Source organism: Pristis pectinata, chromosome 2 (assembly GCF_009764475.1).
Source record: "Pristis pectinata isolate sPriPec2 chromosome 2, sPriPec2.1.pri, whole genome shotgun sequence".
Taxonomy (NCBI): domain Eukaryota; kingdom Metazoa; phylum Chordata; class Chondrichthyes; order Rhinopristiformes; family Pristidae; genus Pristis; species Pristis pectinata.
Genome location: NC_067406.1, coordinates 90,099,164 through 90,126,114, shown reverse-complemented (window position 1 = coordinate 90,126,114; position 26,951 = coordinate 90,099,164). Strand labels below are relative to the sequence as shown.

The window sequence follows — 26,951 nt, the reverse complement described above, 5'->3', positions numbered from 1 at the left end:
TAAATTACTAAACATTCACAATTTTGTTTTCAATTTACAGTACCAAACAAAATAAAGCTTATGCAGCAATGTGGCAATTTATGTTAAATGGGAATGTAGAAATAAAAACTTACCAGTATTAATGGGGCTGGAAATAGAAGCCCCAATGATGCTCCCTGAATGCTCCATTCAAAATTCATTAAACACAGAAAAATATTTTCAAATGGTTGTTTATTGCCTACAGTCAAAGGAAAGAAAATACACAGGTGCAAGGGAACAAGCAGACATAATTTAGCCTCGTACATTGAGAGCATACCCGACCTCCATATGGAAATAATACCTTTCTTTAAATCTTTATTCTAGTAGCACAAGTGAAACACTCCCATCTGAGCTGCCAAAAGTTTAAAGATAGACTGCGTGGACAGTTACTGGCTTGGTTCGTATATTTCAAATTACAGTTAAACAACTGTGGTCAAGAGCAGATCAGATAATGCAACATATTTAAGAGACTTTGCAAATTAAAGGTTTTCACTTAGACTATTATCACTTTTTTTTAAAAAAGTTAAAAAAAATTTAGCTGGTGAAAATCCAAGAACTTCCTATAATGTACTCAATCGAAGTAAATTACCATCTAATACATCAGTAAGAGCCAATTTACTCTTACAAAACTACAGCATTTTAATCCATTGACTTTGGAAAGAAACACACAAACAATTTTTGTGAAGAGGGGAGGGAGCAATATCTGACTGCTCATGGTTCAGGAGAATAAATACTAACCAGTGACCAATGGTTCACTACAGACTCTGGTGACCCAGCACAATCCACTTTCATTTCCTATTAACCACCATGATAATTTTTAATAGCAATTTTTTTTTCTTTAAAAAAAATGTTAAAAAAATAAAGGTGGCCAAATGCTGAACGTTTGATCAATGTTTAAAAAACTAAATCACCGCTACCACATTTACAAACTATAATCTTTTAATACGATACAGGCAAAGTTTTGCAAACAGAAGCACCACAGTCTCAAAGAGTCATATCACTCATTTTTTTTGGTATTGCAAATTAACAATCGAACATCTAAAAACATGCACAATATCCAAGTTATGCAGCAATTTAACTACAGCTCAATCTAAAATTCCACTGGCCACTTTGCAAAATCCATAAAGATTTTTTTTAAAATCGTAACTACAATTTCTGTCCAAATTATTTCTTCTAAAATTGTATGTATAGGTGGCCTTGAAGTTACACTTTTCAGCGTTCAACTGAAGAAAACAAATACAATAAAGCCTTAATGGGCATCTTTTAGTTGTTTACAGCGCAGTACATTGAGATTTATTTTGTCTTCCAAGATATGCTTATACTTAAACAAATCTTATAGTAGTGGCTTAAACAGCTGAGGTACAAGATGTAAAAATCTGAACCCATTTATTCTGACATTTTCAGAACTCGATCTCTTCCCTAATGACATAAGGGTGGGGTGGGAAAGAAAAACCAAGTTTTTAATGATTCATTTATGAATTATCAAGGCAGAAGTATGTGAAAATAAATTGATTTTTATCTCAATCAAATTAACAAAAGTGCAATAATCTTTTTCAGTTCTTGGAGTCCGATCTAATTTAAAAAGAGGTACTTAGAAATAGCCCCCAAAGAACTGATGTGGAAAATGCATTTTTTAATTAACTCAATTTAAGAATCCTGCTTTAATGTAACATTAAAAGCACTTGTGAATTAAGAGCTAATTAAGTGGTTTACTTTTGGTATACGATTTCAATTAACCACATTTTTGTTTTTCTGCAGTGTAATATCAAGCTCTGCCTTAAACAATTCCTAAAATCATACAACTACTACCTCAAAAATCTACCTTTTGTAACTGAATTAAGTCATGAAACCCGTACTGCTCTTTAAATGACATTAGCTAAAATAAGTGCTGAGTGATATGAAACCCTGAAAGACTGGAATTCAGTAGCTTTTCAAACCATTGAAGTTAGTAAGCACTTTTGATAAGAGAAATTATTACTGAACAAGGAAAGGGAAGCTTTCCCACATCAAATACACAATAACTAAAAAGTAATGAAGAGCTTTATGCATATGCAGCCTTTGTCACTGAGAGTAGGTCCCCTGCTTTACACAAAGGCAAAAAAAAGACAAGCTGTGCAAGGAATGGGATGGGGAAAAAAGCTGGTCTCAGAACTCATTGTGCCATACCTGACTTATGGTGCAGTTTCCAATGTCTCACACTCCTTACACCAAAGATAAACACATTACAGAGCTTGTACAAAATTGTTTTTAAGTTGTTTTTCTGCTTGTTTTTTTTTACATAAAATTTCACAAATCTTAATAGATTTATTGTACAGAACTTTAAAAGTTGCCTGGAGAAGGCCTGTCAGGTTTTCTCTGCTTGCTTGGGCAGTGTTGCTGCTTGAGCAAATCGAATGAGGCACATTTTTATGAAACGATTGACATAAACAACAGAAACATACATGAATCAGACTGTGCTTTCTTTATTTTTTTTTGCCTGAACAACTATGATAAACACATATGCCAAATTTGCTCCAGTCTCCATTTCACTTTTTTCTTTAAATGTCATTTCTCTCAATTATATATTTTAATTTAAAGTACACAGTTATCAGAATTTTGGAAAAATACATACAGAAGCAAAGAAAACCTGAGGAACACCCTCTTGCAACAGAGTGTCTCAATTCTTTTATATTGAAAGCAGACAAAGTTTGCAGCTATTAACATTTAAGCTTTCCCAAAAACTGTTTTCCTCTTCACTTATAAAAAAGAAAACAAATATTCAGTAAATGGGCTCCTCTGAAGTTCATATACAATCATTACAGATGAAATTTAAATTCCATTCTATACATACAGATCTGACAAAATATTGGGAGTGAAGTATGGGAAGATAATATTGCTTGTAGTTATTAAAATAAATGCATGAATGAAGCAAAGTTATTATGTTTCAAGAAGCAAGACCATAACAATTTTATGCACAAGGACTAGGATATATAAAAGGGTCTAAAATGTTCAAATTCTCTCAACAAAAAAAAAATCTAAAAAGGTTTCAGAATTTACTTGGTCCTCCTGATCTCCCACTGTCATCAACTTTATCTTGCTCCGTAATTCATGTCCTTAAAAAGATGGCATCCTTTCAAAAATGTAGGCCTTAGAATTAAAGTGCTGACTTAAAACTTCAGATAATCTTAAAGGCCAAAAATCCAGTCAAAGATATCAGAGGTGGTTATTGGCAAATACCATAAATAGGCCTTGGCCACTTGTAAACTTTATTCAATGTAACACTAGCATTGTGTATTAAACTAAAACAGACTTTACATATCAGAAGTTGTGTTGTTCTTTTGATTCAAATAACCCTGCACATTGGTTTGAAATGCAGTAGTTTGTTTTTCTGAAGTGGCTGGGGGAAGCATTAGACAGATGTCATATTTACCATTTCTTTATAAAGTGCAATACGTTGTTGGAATAAACAACTTGAAAATTAACGACCATTACATGGTGCTCATTTACTACACAGTAATTTTAAGGTGCTGTACTTGATGTCATAACCAACTTATTTCTGATGCACCTCAATTACCACTTGCTCTATGGTTTATTTCATTGTATCAACAAAAACTTGCAGTCTTGACCAATCACTACTGAATTGTATCCCCTGCTGGCTGATAATGCATAGCATTGAGTTATACCCATGACCACCTTGCCCACTTGGAAGGAGCTGACTGACAATTCAATTGGGGTGAAAAATTATCCATGCAGCAATTTTCTTCTTCAAAAATCTTGGATTACTTTAAAATTCCACAAAAGACATTTCCTTCAGATGCAATACATTTTCAGTAATCAATTTGGAAAATCTGAAATTTGCTTCTCTTCCCAAAACAATAAATAAACGGTACCTTTAGTGAAAACAGGTATGAACCACATACCATGCAAAAAACATTAAGTCAAATCACAGCTGGACAGAATTCCCTATGGCTTCAATTAGCTCTCCATTCAAGATCCAAAAAGAGATTCCATTAAATTGTTGAAGGACAAGAATAAAGAGGGAATACTAGTCATCAAAAGCAAAACCATACAAAGAATTAAGTGTATCAAAGAATTCAAGTGAACAATGAGAATAAATGACTGACACAGGAAAGGAAATGGAGGATGACAAACGGAAAGGTATCCAATTCTCATTCAAATTTTGTGAAATGAGTCAAGACAATTTTGGTAACAGATGTACAAATAGATCCAAGGCAACTAGGGCAGGGACAAAGCTCAGAACAAATATCTCAAGGTATTTTGCCTGTCGGTCTTTGGAAGAAGAATCAATGGCACCGTCTAGCAAAGCATGTAATGCCGCTGTTTCAATGCCAGATTAGGTATATAATCCAACAGGAAAACATGAATACAACACATAATGTTGTGAGATAAAACACTTTCAGAGAATATGAAGAATACTAGTTCCAGTGTCCCCAAAGATCGGGGTAAAACACCTTTTAAAGTTTGTTTGCTCCAGCCTTAGTGACAACACGGTGAAATCAACTATGAAACAGTAACACTAGAAACCTACAGAACACACATTTAAAAAAGAGAACAAATAAGGTTTTTTTTTACAGGCCATACTTCACTCCATCATACTTTGATTTTACAACTGTACATGTCCATGTGAGCAGGCAGTGCCTCCAGGTCAGGGCTCCACTACCTCCTGCTGGGTAAGTGCACACCATTCAAAGGTGGCAAGGAAAGCTGAAGTTCAAGCTGTATTAACAGTGAGAAGTGGTCAGAAGGGATATGAGGGTGTGGACATCCAGTGATAGAGTTTTCCACAAGCCACTGAGGATCCAAAGGGCCAAGAACACCCAGCACTTTCATTAGAGTCTTGGAATAGAAAATGTAGTCAATAACACCCTAGGAGACAAAACAAAAATAAAATCATTTTGACATTAACCTGCATCTACCTTACTGGCATCATAAACACATTCATGGTCAATGAATAAAGACTAAATTACTCACAGGAAAAAAATATAGATGGTTCAAAGGAAACCAAGTGTTGGGTCAATTATATTTCCATTGCCAACCACATGGACGTACACACTTTTCTAAGCCCACCTCCCTATAGAAATGTATTTTTAAAAAAACTGAGGGAAGAGCAGAGATTACAAATCATTAGCTGGAAGCTCTTGAATTGTTAGCCCATGTTCTACAACAGCAATCATAAGGTGGAAAATCCTTTCAAACATAATTCTACAACAGCATCTATTTTTCAGTACAGGATCATACATAAGGAAAGTTAGACCTAAACCAAGCTATTCAATTGCCATGAGTCAGATTTACCCATTGGTAGTACTGTTGCATTTTAAGTAATTTGGGTTCAACTCTCATGCAGAAAACTTTAACATATAAACTAGGGTGAAAGCATATGGTGCTGCTGAAGGTGTCAGTTTTCAAATAAGATGCTCAACCAAAGCCCCAGCTGCCCACAGAAGTAGATATAAAAGATACCAAGACATTATTTGAAGAGCAGCAGTGGAATTCATCCAGTGTGCCAACATTTACCCCTTATATTAAAAATCACTAATACATTTAAGCTGAATACTTATGTCACTGCTGCTTATCCTGTGCTCAAAGCTGGTTGCTGCACTTCCCTATATTACAAAATGCTCTAAGTCATTGATTTTCAAGCTCTTGGAGATTTGCAAAGTGCCATATAAATGCGGTGCCGTAAATGATAAAGCATCATAGAAGTTGAAGCCCAAGGGAGACATCACTCTCAAAGCAATGTCTCAAAGTTACACACCTTAAAAGACCCAATTTACAGAAGTAAGCCATATACCTGGAACAAGCTGCGCCTGTGTTAATCACACAACAGCTCTCGTCATTTTATCTACCCTATTCTAACATTCCCTTGTCTAATTTTTCTCCTTCTGCCTATCCAACTTAGTCTCAAATATTGATAGAGCTCTGATCTCAATCACTAAGGAAATGAATGCCAGAGTCTCAAATTCTAAAGTTATTATTTTCTGCTCTGAATCACTTGATACTTCAGCTAGTGGAGACAGGCTGCTGCATCTACTGCATCCCATCCTTTTACAAATTTAAATCACATGGTACAGGAAGCCATTTTAATTGATCAAATCTGTGCCAGCTCTCGGATAGACATGTCATCTAAGTCCATTCCTATATTACTGGAATACAAAATAAAAGGCTCATTTTGTATGTAAACATAACAATAGAATCTCAATGAATCTATTTGGTATCCTATCTTAAGCCTCAATATTTTTGCCAATTGTGTGGGATATGGGTGTGCTTAAGGTTTTATACAGTTTCATCAAATTTCATGTTAGTAGAACATAGGCTTCAACATCCTTAACCACACAAGGCAGTTTGACTTTAACATCCTATTAAACTATGTCAAATTCTGCCATCTTTTCACAATTGAGTACCAATTTAAATTCAATTTTTTATCCTTCCCCTACCTCAATCTCCCTTAAGTCATACCATTGAACATTTTTACCTTAGACAAAGCTAGATCAACAAGTCAGTTGCTGCAAAGTGACTTAGTTGGCAGATTCGTAAAGTGTTTTACATATCTAACTGTTCCCTCCATAGATTTTGCAAGCCGATCTCAAATGTAATCATAAAATGAAGTGGCTGCCAGTGGAATGTTAAGTATACCAAATAATATAGCATCAGCAACTCAACAATGATCTATGCAAGCAGCACACTCAGAAAGAAAAACTATGAACAGTGTACATCTCAACTCTCTTGATAGGCTAGTTATGATTGCGGACAAATCAGTAACTTATATAAAACCACTGGCTACATCCAATGACCATCATAATATCAATAATAACCTCACTGCGTTAAGATTTTTCAGATAGAAATCTGGACTGATTATGGTAATTTTGGCATACTATCCACTCTCTGAATTTACACCCATAACTCTCTTCAATTTGAAGTCCTGATCAGTTTGCTGTACTATTGCAGGTAGGCTAATACAAAGGGGCAATGGTTAATCATTCCCTCAAAGCCAACAAATAACCTTATAACAGTTCAGGTTATTAATTGTGGTGGGTCTGTTTGTGGCAAGAAAGGAGCATGGACACCAAATAATAAGCACAAAAATAAGATGTGTTTAAAATAATGAAAGAGCTGTGCAGCAAATGTTAATTCCACTGCAAACATTAGCTTTTATTAAATCTGAAACTGAAGTACAGGTCATCGCAAATATCCTAGTTAGTAAAGTTGAAAAGACAAAAGGCATTAAGTAACAATTACGTAATACCTAGGCAGGTTTTCTAAAGATTTACTACTTGCAGAGATTTAACCTTGGAAGTACTTTTACTGTGTCAAAGCTCTGGAATTAATTGGAGTTATACAAATGCAATGTGACAAGTTATTCAAGTGGTGAAGGGACTTTGTACTGCAATTACTAAAAGTTTTAATTTCTATAGATTGATGAAGTTAACAATTCTATATTTGGCTTCAATAAATGAAATTTATCAATGTGTACAGAATGTTAAAGGAAGAAAAATGTGCAAGTTGCTGCCTCACATGAAAGGCACTGGACAATCTTTTGGACAGGTATTGCATGGCAAGATGTTGGCAGGGGAGAGTGGGTGGGAGGAATAAATAGGAATGGCAGCAAAAATTAATGAATGAGTTGCACAGATACCTCAGAAGTTTGTCTGGAATAAAAGGTGGGGGGGGGGGGAAGCGGGGTGCTGGAAAGAACAACAATCAAAACAGATGCTGGAAAACAGAAATAAAAATACAAAGTGCTGGAAATACAGCATATCAGACAACACCTGAGAAGAAAGAAACATAGTTATTATTTCAGGGTAATGACCTTTTATGAAAATCTTTCCTTGGGGGTTACAAAGGAGAAGAGTAGACCACCAGGAGATGTTGTATTTGTTAGCTTGAGAAGAGTACCTGCACAGTTGTTGTACCGGCTAGGTTGGCTGACCTTTCAACCAAAATATTACATATTACAGGAAGTAGCAACACTTAAATATTACTTAAGTGTGAATGGGCTCAAATGCACTCAATTCCCAAAAAAATGTTATTTTAGTAAAGGTTTATTATCATTAAAATAATTTTATAAATATAGAAATGCTGCAGACTGCAAATACTTCAAACAGCACGATGCTGAGCATAAAGCCTGTGGCATGGTTTGGCCCACCTTGGTAAGCAGCAAGCCACTTATACTTTCTGCTCCCACATGTGCACTTACTTACAGCATCTTCTGGACAGGCAAGGGCCCAGATGCTTGCAATTAAGTGGCAATGCTCTTTATGACAGAAATGACTGAATCAGTGAATCTCACTGACGTTGAAAAATGTTCAAAATTAATCAAGCCTAAATTAAAAAAAATGTAAGAATTGAGGAAACAGGGAAACTTAGGCCCTATGACCCTTCTTATGGTCTTATGAATATAACTGATCTGATCTTGGCTTTAAAAGAACTTTCATGCCCAAAGCTCATTTCCTTTGACTCCACTCCAGTAGAAACATCTGTCCATCCCAGCCTTGAATAGATTCAATGACAGAGCCTCCACAGCTTTGAGGCACAGAATTCCAAAGAGTCACACTCCTGAAGAAATCTTTCCTCATCTCTATCTTAAAGAGAAACCATCTACTCAGAAACTGTGTTCCAGTTCTAGATTTCCTCCATCCTCTCAACATCAAGCCTGGCAACCACCTTCAGAATTTTGCACATTTCAATACGATACAAAGATGCTCTAAATTCCAATGAGCATAAGTCTATTCTGCTCAATCCTCTCCCACAAGACAACCCTCTCATTCCAGGGATCAAATACGAACTACTATAAAGCTCTGTTAATCTAACACACATAGGACTTTGAGGGTGCCAGAATAGGAGATTTTCCAGACTATTCAGTATTATTCTCTTAATGGTCTAGCACACATTTAATTCAGAACAAAAAACAGAACAAGCAGCATCTGTGTAGGCAAAAGATGCAAGTCCATGATCTGGGTTGAGACCGACCCTGCATCAGAACCTAGAGAGAACAGGAAAGGTTACAAAAGAGGTGTTGGTGGTCTTAAAGCAACATTAAGGTGGATAAATCCCCAGCACCTAACCAAGTGTATCCTAGGACATCGTGGAGAAGCAAGGAAAAAAAATTGCAGGGGCCCTGGCAGAGATAATTGACATGGGTGAGGTATCAGAAGACTGGAGGATGGCAAATGCTGTGCCTTTATTTAGAAAGGGGTGCAAGGCCAAACCAGGGCAGGTGAAATTTAACTCTGACAAGTGTGAGGTATTGCACTTTTGTGAATTAAACCAGGGTAGGACCTGCACAGTAAATGGTAGTGCACTGAAGAGGGTTGTAGCACAGAGAGACCTATGGATACAGGTAAATAATTCCTTGAATGCAGACTCACAGGGCATTGAGTGTAGGAGTTGGGACGTCATGTTACAACTGTAAAAGTTGTAAGTGAGACCACACGGAGTATTGTGCACAGTTCTGGTCACCCAGCTATAGGAAGAATGTAATTAAGCTGGAAGAGGTTCAGAAAAGATTCATGAGGATGTTACCAGGACTAGAGGGCTTGAGTTATAAAGAGATGTTGGATAGGCTGGGACTTTTTTCCCTGGAGCGCAAGAGGCAGTGTGGTGACCTTATGGTGGTATATAAAATCATGAGGGACACTAGTAAGGCAAATGGTCACAGTACTTTTTCCCAGGGTAGGAGAGTCTAAAACTACAGGGAATAGGCTTAAGGTGAGAGAGGAAAGAATTAAAAGGCACCCAAGAGGCAACTTTTTCCCACGGAGTGTGGTGGGTATATGAAACAAGCTGCTAGAGGAAGAGGCACAGGTACGATTACAATATTTAAAAGACATTTGGACAAGTTCATGGATAGGTTTATAAGGATATAGACCAAATGCAGGCAAATGGGACTAGCTCAGGAAGGCACCTTGGTCAGCATGACAAGTTGGGCCGAAGGGCTCATTTCCATGCTGTATAATTCTATGACTCCATTAAGACTTTAAAGATAAAATAGTTTATAATTAAAACTCCAGAAAATATGTTTAAAAATTAAACAATTTAAACACTGTATTAAAATAGTGTTAAAACTCTAAATGATCTGACGCCCGCCTTTCAGAGCGATTCCTGAGAGTTGAACTGAATGGAATTGCTGAACCCACAGTCCAATGATCAGCATTGTGATTTCCAGTATAACTAGTGAGAACTGTAGGAAGTTGGTACTCTGTTGCAAGACTCCATAAGGAATCACACATCAGAGTGCAGTTGGGAAGTTCAAGATTTCACCAAGTCAGTCTCAGAAGCATTTTGGATTGTTAATCTGGCCCTCCCTGTAAAATGTTGTGCCGCACCATCTGAACACGAGAACGCTGGTCTTGGTTTTAAAGATAATCATATGGGCAAGTACATTTTCCAAATATTTAGTCAACAAGTTAGCTGAGTGCTCATGTACAATTTTGAGCACAATGTTCTCCTTAAGTATGCGCACAGCCTTAATTAGAGCATGCAAAAATTTAATTCTACACCACCACCACAAAATTCATCAGAAACATTTCATGAGTGGGAGTAAGTAAACTTGTAGCCAACAAAGAACCACAGAGTCTGCAAAACACAAGCTCAAGATAACAGAAACCACAGTGCAGTCTATTATTTACCTTGAAGTCAAAAGTGTAATTTGTGTAAGGCATCAAGTTGTTTTCATAGGCGCTCTTGAGTTGGAAATCATGAGTAATTCTGCCATCTGAAGTTCCATTCTTTCCATTACAGCTGAAGTTTGTCAAACACTCGTTGTACCTCAACTCCTTGAAGTCTTTGTGATTCTGTGCAACACCTCCAGTGCTCAAGTATTCCACAACACCTACACACCAAGTGGAGTTAGTGTGATACATCCAAGCCACTACTTGTCAGATACCACAAAGACATAGTTGACAAACAGGTAATTTTTCTTTACAGCTTTTTGCAACAATGGTCCCTCTGTTGTGCTCCATCTTATGCAGCAATTTACATGAACTACACCAAGCAATTTACAATATTAACCTATTGAATACAAGGATGTGTAATATCATACTGATAAGGACTCCCCCCCCACCCCGAACACATGGATATGGTAAATTAGATGGAAATTGAACTGGACATTTTTTCCTGCATAATATTTAAGATGCATTTTACATCTATAATTCTAGACTTTACAGAAAATCAGAGTAAAATCTGTAGAAATTTTGTTTTAAAGTTCATGAGTTAATTCACAATTTGAAGTTAAAATACTAATCAATGTACACTGCTCTTAATGATCTTACCCGAATCTGGCAGTGAATTGAGATCTGCGCACAGCACCAATGGGATGCAGTTAGGGTCTGCAGAAGGGCAACTTGGCCTAAGAGATACAGCTGACTTCTCGAGGATAGCTTTGAGTTCAGAAATAATCATCATGGTTTGGATGAGCTTCACATCAGAGTACTCAGGGTCCCAGTGCATATGTGCATTAGCCACCAGAATTAGCTGCTTTTCTGCTCCATGAAGTGCCTTTGCACCTGAAAGGGATGACGCCTTTAAATGTATGCAGCAATTGAACAAAAAAAACAAAGTTAGATTTACATACTGTCTTTCACAATCTCAGGACATCCCAAAGCACTTTATAGCCAATGAAGTAATTCTGATGTGTGTTCACTTGTATTGCTGGAAACATGGCTACAAACTTGAACACAGCAAAGTCTCTCAAACAGAAACAAGACAAATCTCTTAAATGCTGGCTAAAGAGAAACATCGACTGAAAGGAGTAGTAGAATTTTTCTGCTCTGCTTTGAACAGTGGTGTGGAATGTTTAACATCCACCAGAGGATGAATGGGGTATTGATTTCATGCTACATTTGAAATAGCAGCACCTCCAACAGTATTACACCTACTTGTATGCAGTCCATCTAGTATGCATTTAACCTCTGTGTCCAAGACAGACATTTGCTACAAACATTTCTATGAATTTAAATGTATAAAGATGATGTTTTGGCTAGATTTTCTTAAAGGGAGTTAACAGGCTAATCCAGCAGTGAAATGTTTAGTGGGATGTTTTCTGGTTTACTGTGCTACCCTTGGGAAAGGTGTCTAGCACAAGACATCTTTAATTCGTCTTGGTGAGGTTTACTACAAATCTGCTCAAATTACAAAGAGCAAAGGATAATTGTTGTTCACAGAAATATACCCTAGTACTGGTCTCTCCCTCCAATATAAATCTTATGCAATTTGTTCAGTAAAAGCCCTATTTTTGTGCTTGATGGACAGGAAACAATGAATAGCCTTGATAACATTTGAAATAGTGCATTCTGAAGGATATGTAACTGTATGACAAAAGAACAATAAAGAGCCAACTCCCAAAATATTGTTTAACTTTCATTATTCTTTGATAATACAGACATTATAAATTTTGATTTTTCTTTCAGTGCTAGATAACGATAACATCTGAAAAAGTAACATATTTTACAAGTCACCCTGGGTTAACCTTAGTTAATTTTTCAAAGGAGCAGCATTAACAAAGGCCAATAACCCACCCTTTTACCTCAGGAATGGGGCATAAATGGAGTAAAATATTTGCAAAAACTTAGCTCTTATGTATACACACAAAGAGCAGAAGACAATACTGCCTGCTGAAAGTAAGAAGGCAAAAAAAAAATTATAGTGAAATCTAATATGCCAAAATCAGTAGAGTGGCAAACTACACTTCCATCAGAAGGGAATTCGAAACAGACATTAAATTATCCTTTAAAAGCAACACTGAGCAAAAACATCACATGCATTAGCCTCAAAAAGTCAATCCATTTAGTTTTTATTTGCAGTTCTAAGAATACAAAACATGTACCTCCAAAAAGATCCTTGTGGACTTCCAAAAGTACTGCTACCCCAATGTTATCTTTTGTCATGACTCGATTTAGCATGGCTTCAGAGCCATCTGAATTCGCCATTGCCAATTGGTTGAATTCCACAGTGTGCTTCTGCACCAATGTAAATCTGAGGGGCAGGAGAGAGGGGGGAGAGTGGGGGAATTATTATAACATAACCAAACTAAGGCATACAAAATCAACTTGTAGCAGTCTGAGATTAAATTTTAAAAAGACTGTCAAACTGGAATTAACAAGGAACGTTAAGGTAAACAGAAGAATGTAGACAATCCTAAATTTATCAAAATTGAAACATCAGATAGTACAATTCAACCATTCCATCTGGCATAATTAAAAATTAAATTAACTTTTCACTGCAATAAAAGTGGTGACTTTATGCTTTATTCTAACCTGGTTATTGGGAGGTGCCATGCTTAGATAGGCTCTATTAAAGGGTTAAGATGTAAAGTTTTTGAATTACAATTGTAATAACTAGCCTATTTTACCCCTGCAGTTTACACCAAAACTCAATTACTTATAACACAAAGTTAATAATCAGAAACCAATGTAAAAGTGTTATTCACTTCCACCCCCTACCTATAATTTCTTTCAGTAGATTTAGAGGGAAGCAAACAAAATTTCCAAGTCTACAAATGCCAATGAATGACTTGTTTACAATAAATCTCAAGATGAACCCTTATCAAAAATTTAGGGGAAAACAAAAAAAAATCCAAATCCAGGACACAAGTTTCCAATGCAATTTTGCAATTATCTGGCATTAAGTAGAATGTAAAAATCGAGAGTTCCCTCAGCTGGCGGAATACAATTACTACAACTAAAAATTTGAGATACAACATATTGGAATTAAGCAAAAACAAACTGAAGGTGGAACTCAATGATCAAGCAGCAAGGGATGGTCGACGTTTCGGGTCAAGACCCTGCATCAGGTACTCTGCTCCCGCTCTGTCCCTTTTCTCTTTCCTCTTGATCTACCCAGTTCTTTGTACACTCACCCCATCCCCCCATCACTCTTCCTCCACCCACCCATCACCCACATACTCCTTCCACTGGTTTCCCTCCCCCAATGTTCCTATCTGCCCTCCTCACATCCCTACTTGATACCATGCTCCACCTTCCTTTCCTATTCAATTCCAATATCTTCATCCCCTTGTCACCGTCACCTATCACTTCCCAGCTTCTGTCACTATTTCCACTTTCCCGTCCCCCATCTGCCTATCACCCCTCTTTACTTGGATCAACCTATTGCTTGCCAGCTCTTGCTCCACCCTTTCTCTTCACCTTATTATACTGACTACCTCCCCTCTATCTTTCAGTCCAGATGAAGGGTGTCGACCATACATCAACTGTCCATTTCCCTCCACAGATGCTGCCTGACCTGCTGAGTTCCTTCAGCAGTTTGTTTTTTGCTCCAGATTCCAGTATCGGCAGTCTCCTGTGTCTCCACTAGTAATGGCTGTGCTGGCTTAGAGAGGATGGTGAAGGTTCACTGATTAAAGCCAACTTGTCTGTAGGAGATATAAATAGAGGAGATAAATTAAAACAGGAAAGGAGAAAGAAAAACATTGCAGTGAGAAACAAAACACGACAGATGTTGGAAATCTGAAACAGGTCAGAATGTTGGACATAATCAGCAGGTTAGGCAACATGTATTGAGAGAGAGAAACAGAGAATGTGAAGACTGCCAATGCTGGAAATCTGGAACAAAAACAGAAAATGGCCTCATCCCATCATTTACAGACCCTTGTTATGCACTATGACATAAGTGCACTGAAAACTGAAAAGCTTTGCGCATTTCAAATCTCTAAGTATCTTGTATTTGCATTATGGTTAAATAACCTGAAACTATAAATGTATAAAAGTTCAATGCTTTAGTGTGATCCCAATTGTTTATACTAATTTACAATCAATATACTCATCAGCACAATTTAACAAAACTCACAGAAAATTGGAGCATAATCGAACACTGGCAAAATGGACAAAGAAATAGGAACATTTTCAAATCCAACTTCCAGGTTGGATCAGGACTGAGTAAAGATATTACTAAGCTTCTCTGAATATTTCCAGAAAATCATGATACCAAACCTCAAAATACAAATTTATCCAATGACATTTAAGCTCAAACTTTTGGCTCATCATCTCTACTCCAGCAACCCCAGTTCTTTTTGATCTGGTTACAATTAGCAACCCCTAAGCTAAGCTGGTAGACAACTGAACTGGCACCAATCTTCTGCTTGCACTGTACTATTCTGCCCCTCAGAGAAAAGCAACTGCAAGTTGCAATGAACATGCCCTTGAATTCTCTTTCTGACGAGAAAATTCTCAACTCTATCGTCTCAAGGGATGCACAAACAATATAGAAAATTAAAATACACTTCATTAATACAAATTACATTTTCTCAACAGAATCAGAGAGAATATCCAGCCAGACAAAGCAACATTTCAACATTTTCAAGTAAACAGAAACGATGACAGCTGTCAGTTTACCACCAAATTGTGATTATGGACCTCAATTCTAGTGAATGTATCATAATAAAATGCTAAGAATTCCTGACACTGGATTAGATAGGGGCTTTTGTTAATCATGGCAATCATTTTAGACATCCATAATGAATTAAGTTAATGTCATCAAACACATTAGTGTCCATTGTGAAAATAACGACGTTTCTAAGTTAACATATTTAAAATTCTCATCAATGGAAGCTGACTGTAACACAGACCATTTCTTATCCGAAAGCCTAAACATACTTCTCTGTTTTGAAGAATATTGCACATCCATCGACATGCTTCCTTTCCTGTTCAGACATTAATTTGGCACGAGATTTTGGACAGAAGAACCCATCATAGCCTCGTTGCTTCAACTCAGGCAAAAAGAGGTTGAAGTATTGCTCCGTTTCTACTTCCTATTAAAGAAAAAGAAACATTTTAAAACTTGTCCATCTATCAAGACACAAAAAAAACCAGCCAAATGGCAAACAATTTGAACTTATATTTATAGTACATCACATATTGAGAGACATTTAACTGACAGTGCTGCTGTGCCAGAAATCAGGCACAAACCCCAGCCCTCCGTTGCTGCATGCTGCCATGTCAGGAACATGGTGCGACCCCCTGCCCCTCTCTGCTGCTGCAGGCTGCTGTGCCAGGAACCTGACATAAATTGCTGCCCTCTGCTTGCTCTGTCACGGCAATAAATCGTCCATGGCTCAGTGTGTAGAGACTGCCTGTGAGAATGGATGTTGAGCGAGCAGAAGCAAGCAGCTCGACTGCTCAGGAATACGACGTGGGGCTCCGAGCTGCACACTGACCACCACAATCAATGAAGCTCTTTGCTGGGGATTGGCCGCAGCTACCTGATGTGCTGAGAGACTGGATTCTACAGTTTCTCTCATCATCTTCTGTTGAGTGTGACGGAAACTGCTATGTCTTTCTGTTTGTCTGCACAGCTGAGAGATTTTGCTATGGAGGGGGAGGGAGAGAGGAGAGGGGAAGTAGGGAGGGAGGGAGGGAGAGAAATCACATCCTATAGGACGTGATGAGAGACTGAAGGATCCAAGCAGTCTATCAATACATTGAGGAGGTACCACTAAGAATGGCAACAACAGGCAGGAGGTTCATGGCATAACAGTGCAGGTGAATGCCCTCTCTTAAAAAAAGGGGATACTTACCTTGGAGTGTTTGCAATGGAGGACTAAGAGCATCAAAATGAATCGGCACACTGTAGGGTAGCGCCAAGCAGGATAACAGTGTATTTATAAGGCTCAAAAGATCCCTTATAAATAAGTCTCAACTTCTACCACCTTCAAAAATTTGTTCAGGTAACATACACAAAAAGAACTTATAGAAAATAGGAGTAGGTTATTCAGAACTTTGAGCCTGCTTCACCATTCAACAGAATCAAGGCTGATCATCTATTTCAATACCCTGATCCTGCTTTCTCCCTTGATTCCCTAATATCTGTTCATTCTCTCCGTCTAAAAGTATACCATTTAGTTTAGATTTGTTTTCATTCTTCCCAGCTAAATGAATCACTTCACTGTATGTGCCACATTGCTGACAACTTTACCAATCTGTCCATGTTCTCTTGCAGTTGGTTACTAATCTCCTCACTTTCTTCATCTGTGCTTTGTCTTCAATGTACCAAAGACCAGGCCATTAAAACACATCCAAAAAAGCAGTGGTCCCAAAAATCACACTCTAAGGATGCCAACACATACTTCCTTCCAGTCTGAAAAACAAGAGTTCAGCACCATCCTCTGCTACTGTTCCCTGACCCATTGTGTATTCACATTGATAGTGCTCTTTTAATTGCCATTAGATTTAATTTTGCCACCATCTTCAATGTACTACTTTACAAAAAATCTTTTGGAAGTTCACGTACACATCAACCACCCTAATGACACCATAGGTCGCTTCAAAGAACTGAAGTTAATCAAACATGACTTACTTTCAATAAATATACAATGGGTTATTATTAAACTCTGTATTTCAAATGACCACTAATTTTGTCCTGGATTCTCAGTTTCTCTAACCGGCTTGGTTTATCACTCCCAATTTAACAATGACTACATTAGTAGTTCTCCAATCCTGTGGCCACATTCCCATTGAATCACCTTCAGACTAACTGATCTTCCTAACTTGAGCACTACCAAACTTTTAAATTCCTTCTCTAAATCTAATTCTATCGATTATCTCCTCTTCTACAACAGAACCTTTATAAACATCTTAATTAATAAGCAGCTGGTGCAAAGTACACCACTGGTATCTTGGACATGCCCTCTGCCTTTACAAGGTGACATCCTTTGGATGGCCCCTTGCCCTTGCCTATCCTTTAAATTTTCGTGTTTATTCTTGAAGAAAAAAAATCTGACTTCAAAAGCATAATATTTTTAAAACAGATGCTGAGAGGAGAAACTGGGGGGAGAAAGGCCATTTTCTCCTATTCTTTGTCTCATCTGTTAAAACTGGTACACATGAGAAGTGTATAAACTGCTCTGTAAAGTGACAATACTAATTTTACCTGATTTACCGAGGAGTGAACAAATACTCCCCAATACAGGTTAGCAAAAGTGGTTTTGTTCCTTGAATTTGTTGCCAACAAAAGACAGCATTGGAAATAATCTCTCATGGATCTTAAGAGCTAATAATGGCAAAAGTTGATCAGTTGTCAAGGTAAATTTAAATGTTTTCCAGTAAGAAGAAATTTCCAGTTCAGTTCTGTACCATATCCCATTGTGATACTAGAACATTAGGTTATTGTTTTCCATTCAAAACCATGAAACTACACAGAAGGAAGACAGACGTCAAACAAATTAATGTCACATAGGCAAACTTTGTAAAACAAACCAATAATTATTAATTGAAAAGGGAGGCAATTGAAAAAGTAGCATAGTAACACTGTGTATGTCTGAAAACTGCAAAAAGCACAGGTTGTACCTGCAGGTTCATGGTTTGGCACTCAATTCAGCTAACCTAGGATGAAGTAGAAGACACAGAAAGCTTTGAGTGTACCATACTTAGTTGACTGGATGCTAACAGTTCAATGCTGCCACTTTCTATCAGATTGCTTGTGCTTCCCAATCTTTCCTGGAACACATTTGAACCACTCCACTCAGGTTCCTGTTCCTGTCATGGACCAGAAAGAACTCTTCAGATATCATCAGAACTGAGATATGTACTTGTGTACCCAGATGAGCAAAAATGTTCTCTCACAAAATATTGACAAGACTTAAACCATTATTTCAAGCCATCAAAATTAACGCTTTCCACTCAACTGTCTCTCCATGAAACTAAAGCAGACTGTTCATAACCTTGGTCCCTTTTCTCAGCCCAAGATGAACTTCAGACCTGCAAATCCACTTTGTCTCTCAGTTAAGCAACATCTCAGATTTAAAATTCTGACCCTGCCTGGCCTTGTCCCCACCATATTTCTAATCACATCTAGCCCTAAAACCCTAAAACCAATGGATCAGCGCTCCTTCTCTTCTGACCCCTTGAACCTCAACTCCATGACTAGGATTTCCCTGTTAGGGCCCCAAAGAATGGGAGGACCTCCCTAACCTCTACGTATCTCTTTTCTTCTTTAAGCTTATTAAAACCTACCACCTTCATCAGTCATGGCATAATGTCATCTTATTCAGCATTAAATTTTGTTTGATAATAATCCTATGTAGCCCCTTGATGTGCTGGCTACATTTAATATGCTACATAAATGCAGGTTTGGTAACTTCATTTTTCTTGGAATTAATACTTGCAGTAGCTTTGAAAGACAACTTTAAAAGAAATGGGAGGGAGGTGGGATTATGATTAAGCAAGTGCACATTTTTCAATTCCTGTCTTCATCCTGAGTTGCAAACAGAGACAAAAACTTGAAAAACATGTGCAACACAACCAATCACCCTTCCTTAAACGTGTGCAATGAAGGTTACTATTGAAACTCAGCCCTCCTACCTGAGATCTGAATATTGAGCACTGTAGTGTTTAGGCCTCCCCATCAAGCCCATGAGGGATATAGAGCTCCCTCCTCAATTATTGCAACTTCTGTTTATTTACTGCTTGCAGGGAGGGATAACATTTGTTTATATGCACATCTGGCTACCTGAAGGCTTAGGATGTCTGCATCACAGTTTACGATTTCTTCCATGATTCCTTTTTTCCTGTACTCCCAGTTCAAAGCCCAGGATGGGCAGTAGCCGTACAGCTGTCTTGTGGCATACTTGTCACATAGAACATTATAACACATGACAGTGAACAATGCTGTAAAGAAAATCCATACATCATTAAAAGGAGTAAAGCATCATCAGTTTAACTAACACTGGGATCTCAATGGATTTGATGAAACTATGAATAAAACATGTAATAAAATTAATATACATGCAGAATTAAAGACAAAAGCACATGAACATCACGCTGTGGCCCAAAAATACATGATAATTTAACATAATTTACAAAGTATTATTATGAAATTACATAACATGCTAACTTAATAACTGGACCACATTAATGTGACTTGAAATTAAATGCAAAATAAATATTTTTATTGAACTTTTCAATTAATAGCAATACCACCAATTTAAATCACTTTTAGATCAGATGTAATATGTGTTCAATAACAGTGGAGTCCCCTTAATATTTTAATTATGTACTTGATTTATAACCTAAGAAAAAACACCAGCTTATGACATTTCTATTTTCTGTACGAGATATCTATAATTTGTGTTCTCAATATGCTCAATGGAACTAGTTTTATCAGACTTTAAAAGACAAAAATCTTTGCTTTCTCTCTCTTGCTGATAATACTGACTCTCGCTGGTGTATGATTCAGAGATACCACCCCTTCCATGATAGTGTGTCTGGCTGCTCATCATCAATTAACATAGTATTCAACTGGTGGAGAGCTCTGTCTATTCCTGTTTAACAGGGATAGATAGGTAGCTATCAAAAACAGACTCAGTGCATCATTTTTCATCTGTAAAAAGAGCAGATCCTCAACTGTTATTACCAGTTGAGAACATCTAACTCAAAGCAGACAAAAATTTAAATTGGTATCTCTTGGCCTAGAGAATGAGCTGCGCTATAAAAAGTTTGGTACATGCTTGCCGTGCTGTTATGGACCTACTGCCACAAAATTCAATACACCAGTTGCTAAAAAATTGACATCAATTGGCCACATTTTCATGCATTGCAGAGCTTAGAGGAAGCAGAGGTTGGGGAAGTTGGTGGCAGGAAAAAGGAGTTAGGGATGGCTGGGTCTAGGGAAGCTGTGGAGAGTGGATGATTAAAGAGAATCTACCAGGGTTAGGTTCCTAACGTAAACTGCTGCCGATGATCTGATAATACGATCTGATTTCTCGGTTAGTGCATTACAAGAAATTGTGTTGTCACATGCACAGCTGTCAGGGAATTCAATGCTCAGCCACTTTTCCAGAGTGGTTCAAATCAACCCATAAATGTTCACAATCACATTCCTTCATGGATATAAGCAAATTTCAGACACACAGTGCCAAGCAAAAATAACATAATCAGTTAAGCAGCTTTGTGTGGGAAACCTAACACTGAGAGAAAAAAGTCATTAGAGAAACAGTCAATCAACCAAAGCAATGGGTTTATGGTTCTTCAAGTGCTCTTCTAGGTATTTCTTTAAGAGGAAAAACCAAAAGAGAACTAATGAACACAACACAGTTGAACAGGAAGAGCATGACAACATTTGTGCAGTAGATGGAAGTATGAATCTGACAATATGGTCCATCAAGTATCAGATGTCTTTACAAAATACACTAGAACAGCAGAGGAATTTTACCAAAATAATTATCAAATGAGTTATTCATTATGCAGCACAGTAACAGTCTTATTTTCTCAGTCATGTCTAGTGTTATTCGTCTGGCACTTTACATAAACTGCTATTTACGATCCTGTATTACAAGTCTCCCATTAATATTAGAAATAAGAATACCTATAAATAACCCATTTCAAATGTACTTTTAATGCAGGATAAACATTGCATCACACTTCAATCTTAACTCAAACAGTTGTTAGGTATCAGTGAATTCAGATGCTGGGATTCTCACCTCCAAGTAAGATTGTGAATTAACCACAGAATTATGGAGTGCACAAGGTGGCAAGAACTCAGCCCAAGTCAGCCAAAAATGTTGCCGTTAGAGATGGGAAATGGAAGTAACCCAAGTAAGTTGATTTGAAGGTCTTCAAGTACTCTTTCAGGTACCTTATAAATAGGACTTTTTTTTCCTTCCTTCATAACCCTTTCAGACATTTGAGTTCTAAACCCTGACAAGAATCACAGAATTGAACAGAAAGGGTATTTCTCAGCCCATCAACACAGTGCCTACTCCAAGTAAAGCAATCCCATAAGTCCTAGTTCCCCCATCTTACCTCACAGCGTTGCCAATTATTTACCCTCAAGTGTCCATTCAAACCTCCTTTGAAATCTGCAGGTGATTCTATTACCATCCTTCCTTTATCCAGTGAGCTCCAGCTCAGGGCTGATCTGTGTAATAAAGCTCTTCCGATGAGTGGGAACAGCTTCCCTCCATTTACCCAATCTGTACATCTCTCTCAAATATTCACTCGACTGTTTTTGATCGAGGAAGGAACAACCTCAACTTCTCCAGTTAATATTTGGAGCCAAGTCTCCTCATCCCAAAACAGAAATGCTCAAGTCTTTATCTGTTCCCTCTAGGAACCTTCTGAAGGTAAGATAATTTGAATCCCAGGATCTGGCAGGTTTTACTTACCACTCTCTCAAAAGACACACTTTAAGATATACAGTGGCATGCAAAAGTTTGGGCACCCCCTGGTCAAAATTTCTGTCACTGTGAATAGTGAAGCGAGTAAAAGATGACCTGATTTCCAAAAGGCATAAAGTTGTAGATGACACATTTCTTTAATATTTTAAGCAAGATTACTTTTTTTATTTCCATCTTTTACAGTTTCAAAATAACAAAAAAGGAAAAGGGCCCGAAGCAAAAGTTTGGGCAACCTGCTTAGTAACACCCCCTTTGGCAAGTATCACAGCTTGTAAATGCTTTCTGCAGCCAGAGTCTTTCAATTCTTGTTTGGGCGATTTTCGCCCAGATTCTTGGGCCATCTTGCATGCACTGCTCTTTTGAGGTCTATCCACAGATTTTTGATGATGCTTAGGTCAGGGGAGTGTGAGGGCCACAGGAAAACCTTCAGCTTATGCCTCTTGAGGTAGTCCATTGTGGATTTTGAGGTGTGTTTAGGATCGTTATCCTGTCGTAGAAGCCATCCTCTTTTCATCTTCAGCTTTTGTTTTTAAACAGACGGTGTGATGTTTGCTTCCAGAATTTCCTGGTATTTAATTGAATTCATTCTTCCCTCTACCAGTGAAATGTTCCTCGTGCCACTGGCTGCAACACAAGCCCAAAGCATGATCGATCCACCCCCATGCTTAACAGTTGGAGAGGTGTTCTTTTCATGAAATTCTGCACTCTTTTTTTCTCCAAACATACCTTTGCTCATTGTGGCCAAGAAGTTCTATTTTAATTTCATCATTCCACAGGACTTGTTTCCAAAATGTAACAGGCTTGTTTAGATGTTCCTTTGCAAACTTCTGACGCTGAATTTTGCGATGAGGACGCAGGAAAGGTTTTCTTCTGATGACTCTTCCATGATGGTCATATTTGTGTAGGTGTCGCTGCACAGTAGAACAGTGCACCACCACTCCAGAGTCTGCTAAATCTTCCTGAAGGTCTTTTGCAGTCAAATGGGGATTTTGATTTGCCTTTCTAGCAATCCTACGAGCAGTTCTCTCGGAAAGTTTTCTTGGTCTTCCAGACCTCAACTTGACTCCACCATTCCTATTAATTGCCATTTCTTAATTACATTACGAACTGAGGAAACGGCTACCTGAAACCGCTTTGCTGTCTTCTTATAGCCTTCTCCTGCTTTGTGGGCATCATTTATTTTAATTTTCGGAGTACTAGGCAGCTGCTTAGAGGAGCCCATGGCTGCTGATTGTTGGGACAAGGTTTGAGGAGTCAGGGTATTTATAAAGCTTTGAAAATTGCATCACCTGGCCTTTCCTAATGATGACTGTGAACAAGCCATAGCCCTAACAAGCTAATGGAAGTCTGAGACCTTGGTGAAAGTTATCTGAGAGCTCAAATCTCTTGGGGTGCCCAAACTTTTGCATGGTGCTCCTTTCCTTTTTTCACTCTAAAATTGTAAAAAACAAAAATAATACACTAATCTTGCATAAAATGTTGAAAAGAATGTTTCATCTTTAACTTTATGACTTTTGGAGATGAGTTCATCTTCTACTCACTTAACTATTCACAGTAACAGAAATTTTGACCAGGGGTGCCCAAACTTTTGCATGCCACTGTATGGATATACACACACTGGTCACTTCAGAACTGTGTCATTTTGTCTTTGTCATCTTATAAAGATCTCTCATTCTTTCCGCAAAAGCGCTTCACTTTGTACTTCTCGGTGTTAAATTTCACCTGACACATCTGTCCATTCCACTCGTCTATGTTAATTGCTGGTCTTATCATCATTAACCACAATTCCAAGCTTGTCGTCATCTGTATATTTGGACATTATACCATCCAAAGCAACCATTTACCAGATTGCTTTCTGTCTTTTAGCAGATTTCCTACCGCTTATAATATCATGGGCCTTAATTTTGCAAAACTCATGTAACTTTGTCAAATGCCTTCTCAAAACTCATTTAAACAACAACAGCTGAACCCCTTCACCAGTCTTCTGTCACTCTTCACACAATTTGCCTCTAACAAACGTGCATTGGTCTTCCTATATGAACTCAATTTTTTTTGCCTGATTATTGTTTTTAATTGTTTGCTCACAACAGAAATTAAACTAACTAGCCTGTAGTGGCCAAGCATTTCCTTGCACTCCTTTTTGAAAAGAATGTTACATTTGCCATTTTCTAGCCCCCGGTACCTTCCATTTATCTAAGGGGATCTTCCTCAACTTGTCCTTCATGATTCAAGGATGACTCGTTTCCATTCCTCTTCTGTGTATTCTGAAGTGGCTAACATGATCTACATATTTTGTAGGGTACTAGAGAAACAAAGGACTGCAGATGCTGTAATCTAAATGAAAAACACTATGATGCTGGAGGAACACAGCAAGCCAGGCAGCATCCGTGGAGAAAAGCAGGCGGTCAACGTTTCGGGTCAGGACCCTTCTTCAGGACTGAAGACAGGAAAAGGGGAAGCCAAATATATAGGAGGGAAAAGCAGAGCAGTGATAGGTGAACAAAAGAGGGGAGGCAGGGTGGGCACAGGGTGGGGGGGTTTTGGCTACATTGATCAGTCTCTGTTCCAAGCCTACTCCGGCCCCATTCCTCAACTCTTTCTCCGCTATATCGACAACTGCATTAGTGCCACCTCTCATACCCATGCGAAAGTAGACAGTTTCATAAGTTTCGCCACTAATTTTCACCCAGACCTCCAATTCACTCGGACTATCCCTGACACCTCTCTCTCCTTCCTTTCCGTCTCCATCTCACGAGATTCCTTATCCACTGACATCTTCTACGTACCCACTGATGCCCACAGCTACCCCAATTACAGCTCCTCCCACCCTGTCTCTTGCAAGAATGATATCCCTTTTTCTCAGTTTCTCCATCTCCACTGCATCTGCTCCCATGTTGAGGCCTTCCACTCCAGGACATCCAAGCTGTCCAACTTCTTTTCTGAGGCTTCCCCCGACTGTGGTCAAGAGAGCTCGCACCCATATCTCTGCCATTTCCCGCACCTCCCAGACCCAACAGGGATAGGGTTCCCTTGTCCTCACATTTCATCCCACCAGCCTATATATCCAACACATCATTCTCCGCCACTTCCATCATCTCCAACGGTACCCCACCACCAAGCACATCTTCCCCTCCCCGCCACTTTCTGCGTTTTGCAGGGACCACTCTCTCCACGACTCCCTCGTTCACTCCTCTCCCCCACCCATCCCGCTCCCCATCCCAGGAACTGCCCCCTAAACCACCTCTATATAGGGACCCAAACAGTCCTTTCAGGTGAGAGAGAAATTCACCTGAACCTCCCTTAGTATCATCTACTGCATTCGGTGCTCCAAGTGTGGCCTCCTCTACATTGGTGAGACCAAACGCAGACTAGGTGACTGTTTCGCAGAACACCTGCGCTCTGTCTGTACCGTGACCTGCATCTTCCCATTGCCAGTCACCTCAACTCCCTCTCCTACACTATGACTGATATGACAGTCCCCGGCCTCTTAACCAGGCCATAGACACCTCCCTGCAACTTGAAACTTCCTTTCGACTATTAAGCACACTGCCAGTTTCAGCAACGTTGGCAAACTTGGTCTGAAAACAGAAGTACAAGTCAGCAGACCATTGCAGCATTGAGGAAGTACTGCATTGTATCATCATTCACATGATATATTAAACCAAAGACTCCCTGCTCTCTTAGATACACATAAGAGACTGAAAGGCACTATTTCAAAGAGAGGAACTATTCCCTATTTTTTGCTTCACTTATCCATAACCAATATTAATAATAACTGGTCACCATTACTTAGTAGTTTGTGGGAGCTTGCTGTCAACAAATAGACTGCCATGGTTCCTAGGTTATAAAAGTGATTCAAAAATACATAACTGGTTACATAGTGCTTCAGGACAGCCAGGAATTGTGGAAAAACAGCACATAAAAGATCTTTCAGGTGTTAACTGCCAATTTTAAAGTACTATTTAATCAAATTCCTCAAAAAAAAAGTGGTTAATGGATCATACATTAAATAATTAATTAAACTGCATGAGACAACTCTTTCACATTACTCATGCAACCAGGAATCTGTGGAAATGCATTAAGTCATAAATTTTTTAAATAACCCAAGTTTACCAAAGAAACTATACTACATATTTACCTGTTGGCAATACTTGGTCTCTCTCCTTCAATGTGACCCATGGTCGCTGAGGAAGCTGCTCTGGGTGAACTTGGGAGAGAAAATAAAAGCTCTTTAAAATACAAGATTTTCCCTTTTTTATCCATGCTCTGAGTACACCAGGACTGAGACAAGAGAATAGGCAATCAGTCACAGCACATTTCTAAAATATTCACTGGAAATTGCAAAGGATCAAAACCTGCTCACACTGCCGTTTACTTTTCTGATTCCATTAAGAGGCATCCATATACCATGGTATTTTGGCTTGGTAAGAAGGGAAAATGGAAGATCAACAAGTGGGGGTGGAAAACATGAAAGACAATTATGTCTCAAGTCTATAACAATGCTGATTTCTATTTTCACAACCTACTTTAAACTGAAACACTTACAATGTGATATCGCTGGAGAGAGGACAGAGAAGATTCACCAGGATATTGCCCAGGATAGAGCACTTCAGTTATGGGCAAAGACTAGAGAGGCTAGGTCTGTACTCCCTGGATTGGAAGAGATTAAGAGTGGACATAATTGATGGATATAGAATGATGGGGGGGTTATAGATAGGGTAGACTGCAGGAATCTTTTCCCCTTATCAGAGGTGAATAAAACTAGAGGACATAGATTTAGGGGAATTTGAGGGGGAAATTTCCCCCCCACACA

The 26,951-nt window shown here is 38.4% G+C and overlaps 1 protein-coding gene across 2 annotated transcripts in view; it reads right to left on the bottom strand.

Annotated features, from left to right (window-relative positions):
* Positions 1–193: 193 nt before the first annotated feature.
* cnot6l (CCR4-NOT transcription complex, subunit 6-like) overlaps positions 194–26,951 on the bottom strand; it is a 52,988-nt gene continuing 26,230 nt past the window's right edge. For both annotated transcript variants that reach the window (XM_052043355.1, XM_052043362.1), the window contains 7 exons: positions 26,277–26,345; positions 19,474–19,631; positions 15,624–15,778; positions 12,839–12,987; positions 11,286–11,519; positions 10,644–10,846; positions 194–4,884 (listed from right to left, as the gene is read on the bottom strand). In XM_052043355.1, the coding sequence (XP_051899315.1) occupies positions 4,675–4,884; positions 10,644–10,846; positions 11,286–11,519; positions 12,839–12,987; positions 15,624–15,778; positions 19,474–19,631; positions 26,277–26,345 (1,178 nt within the window). In that variant the 3' untranslated portion in view covers positions 194–4,674. The remainder of the gene's footprint in view (positions 4,885–10,643; positions 10,847–11,285; positions 11,520–12,838; positions 12,988–15,623; positions 15,779–19,473; positions 19,632–26,276; positions 26,346–26,951) is intronic.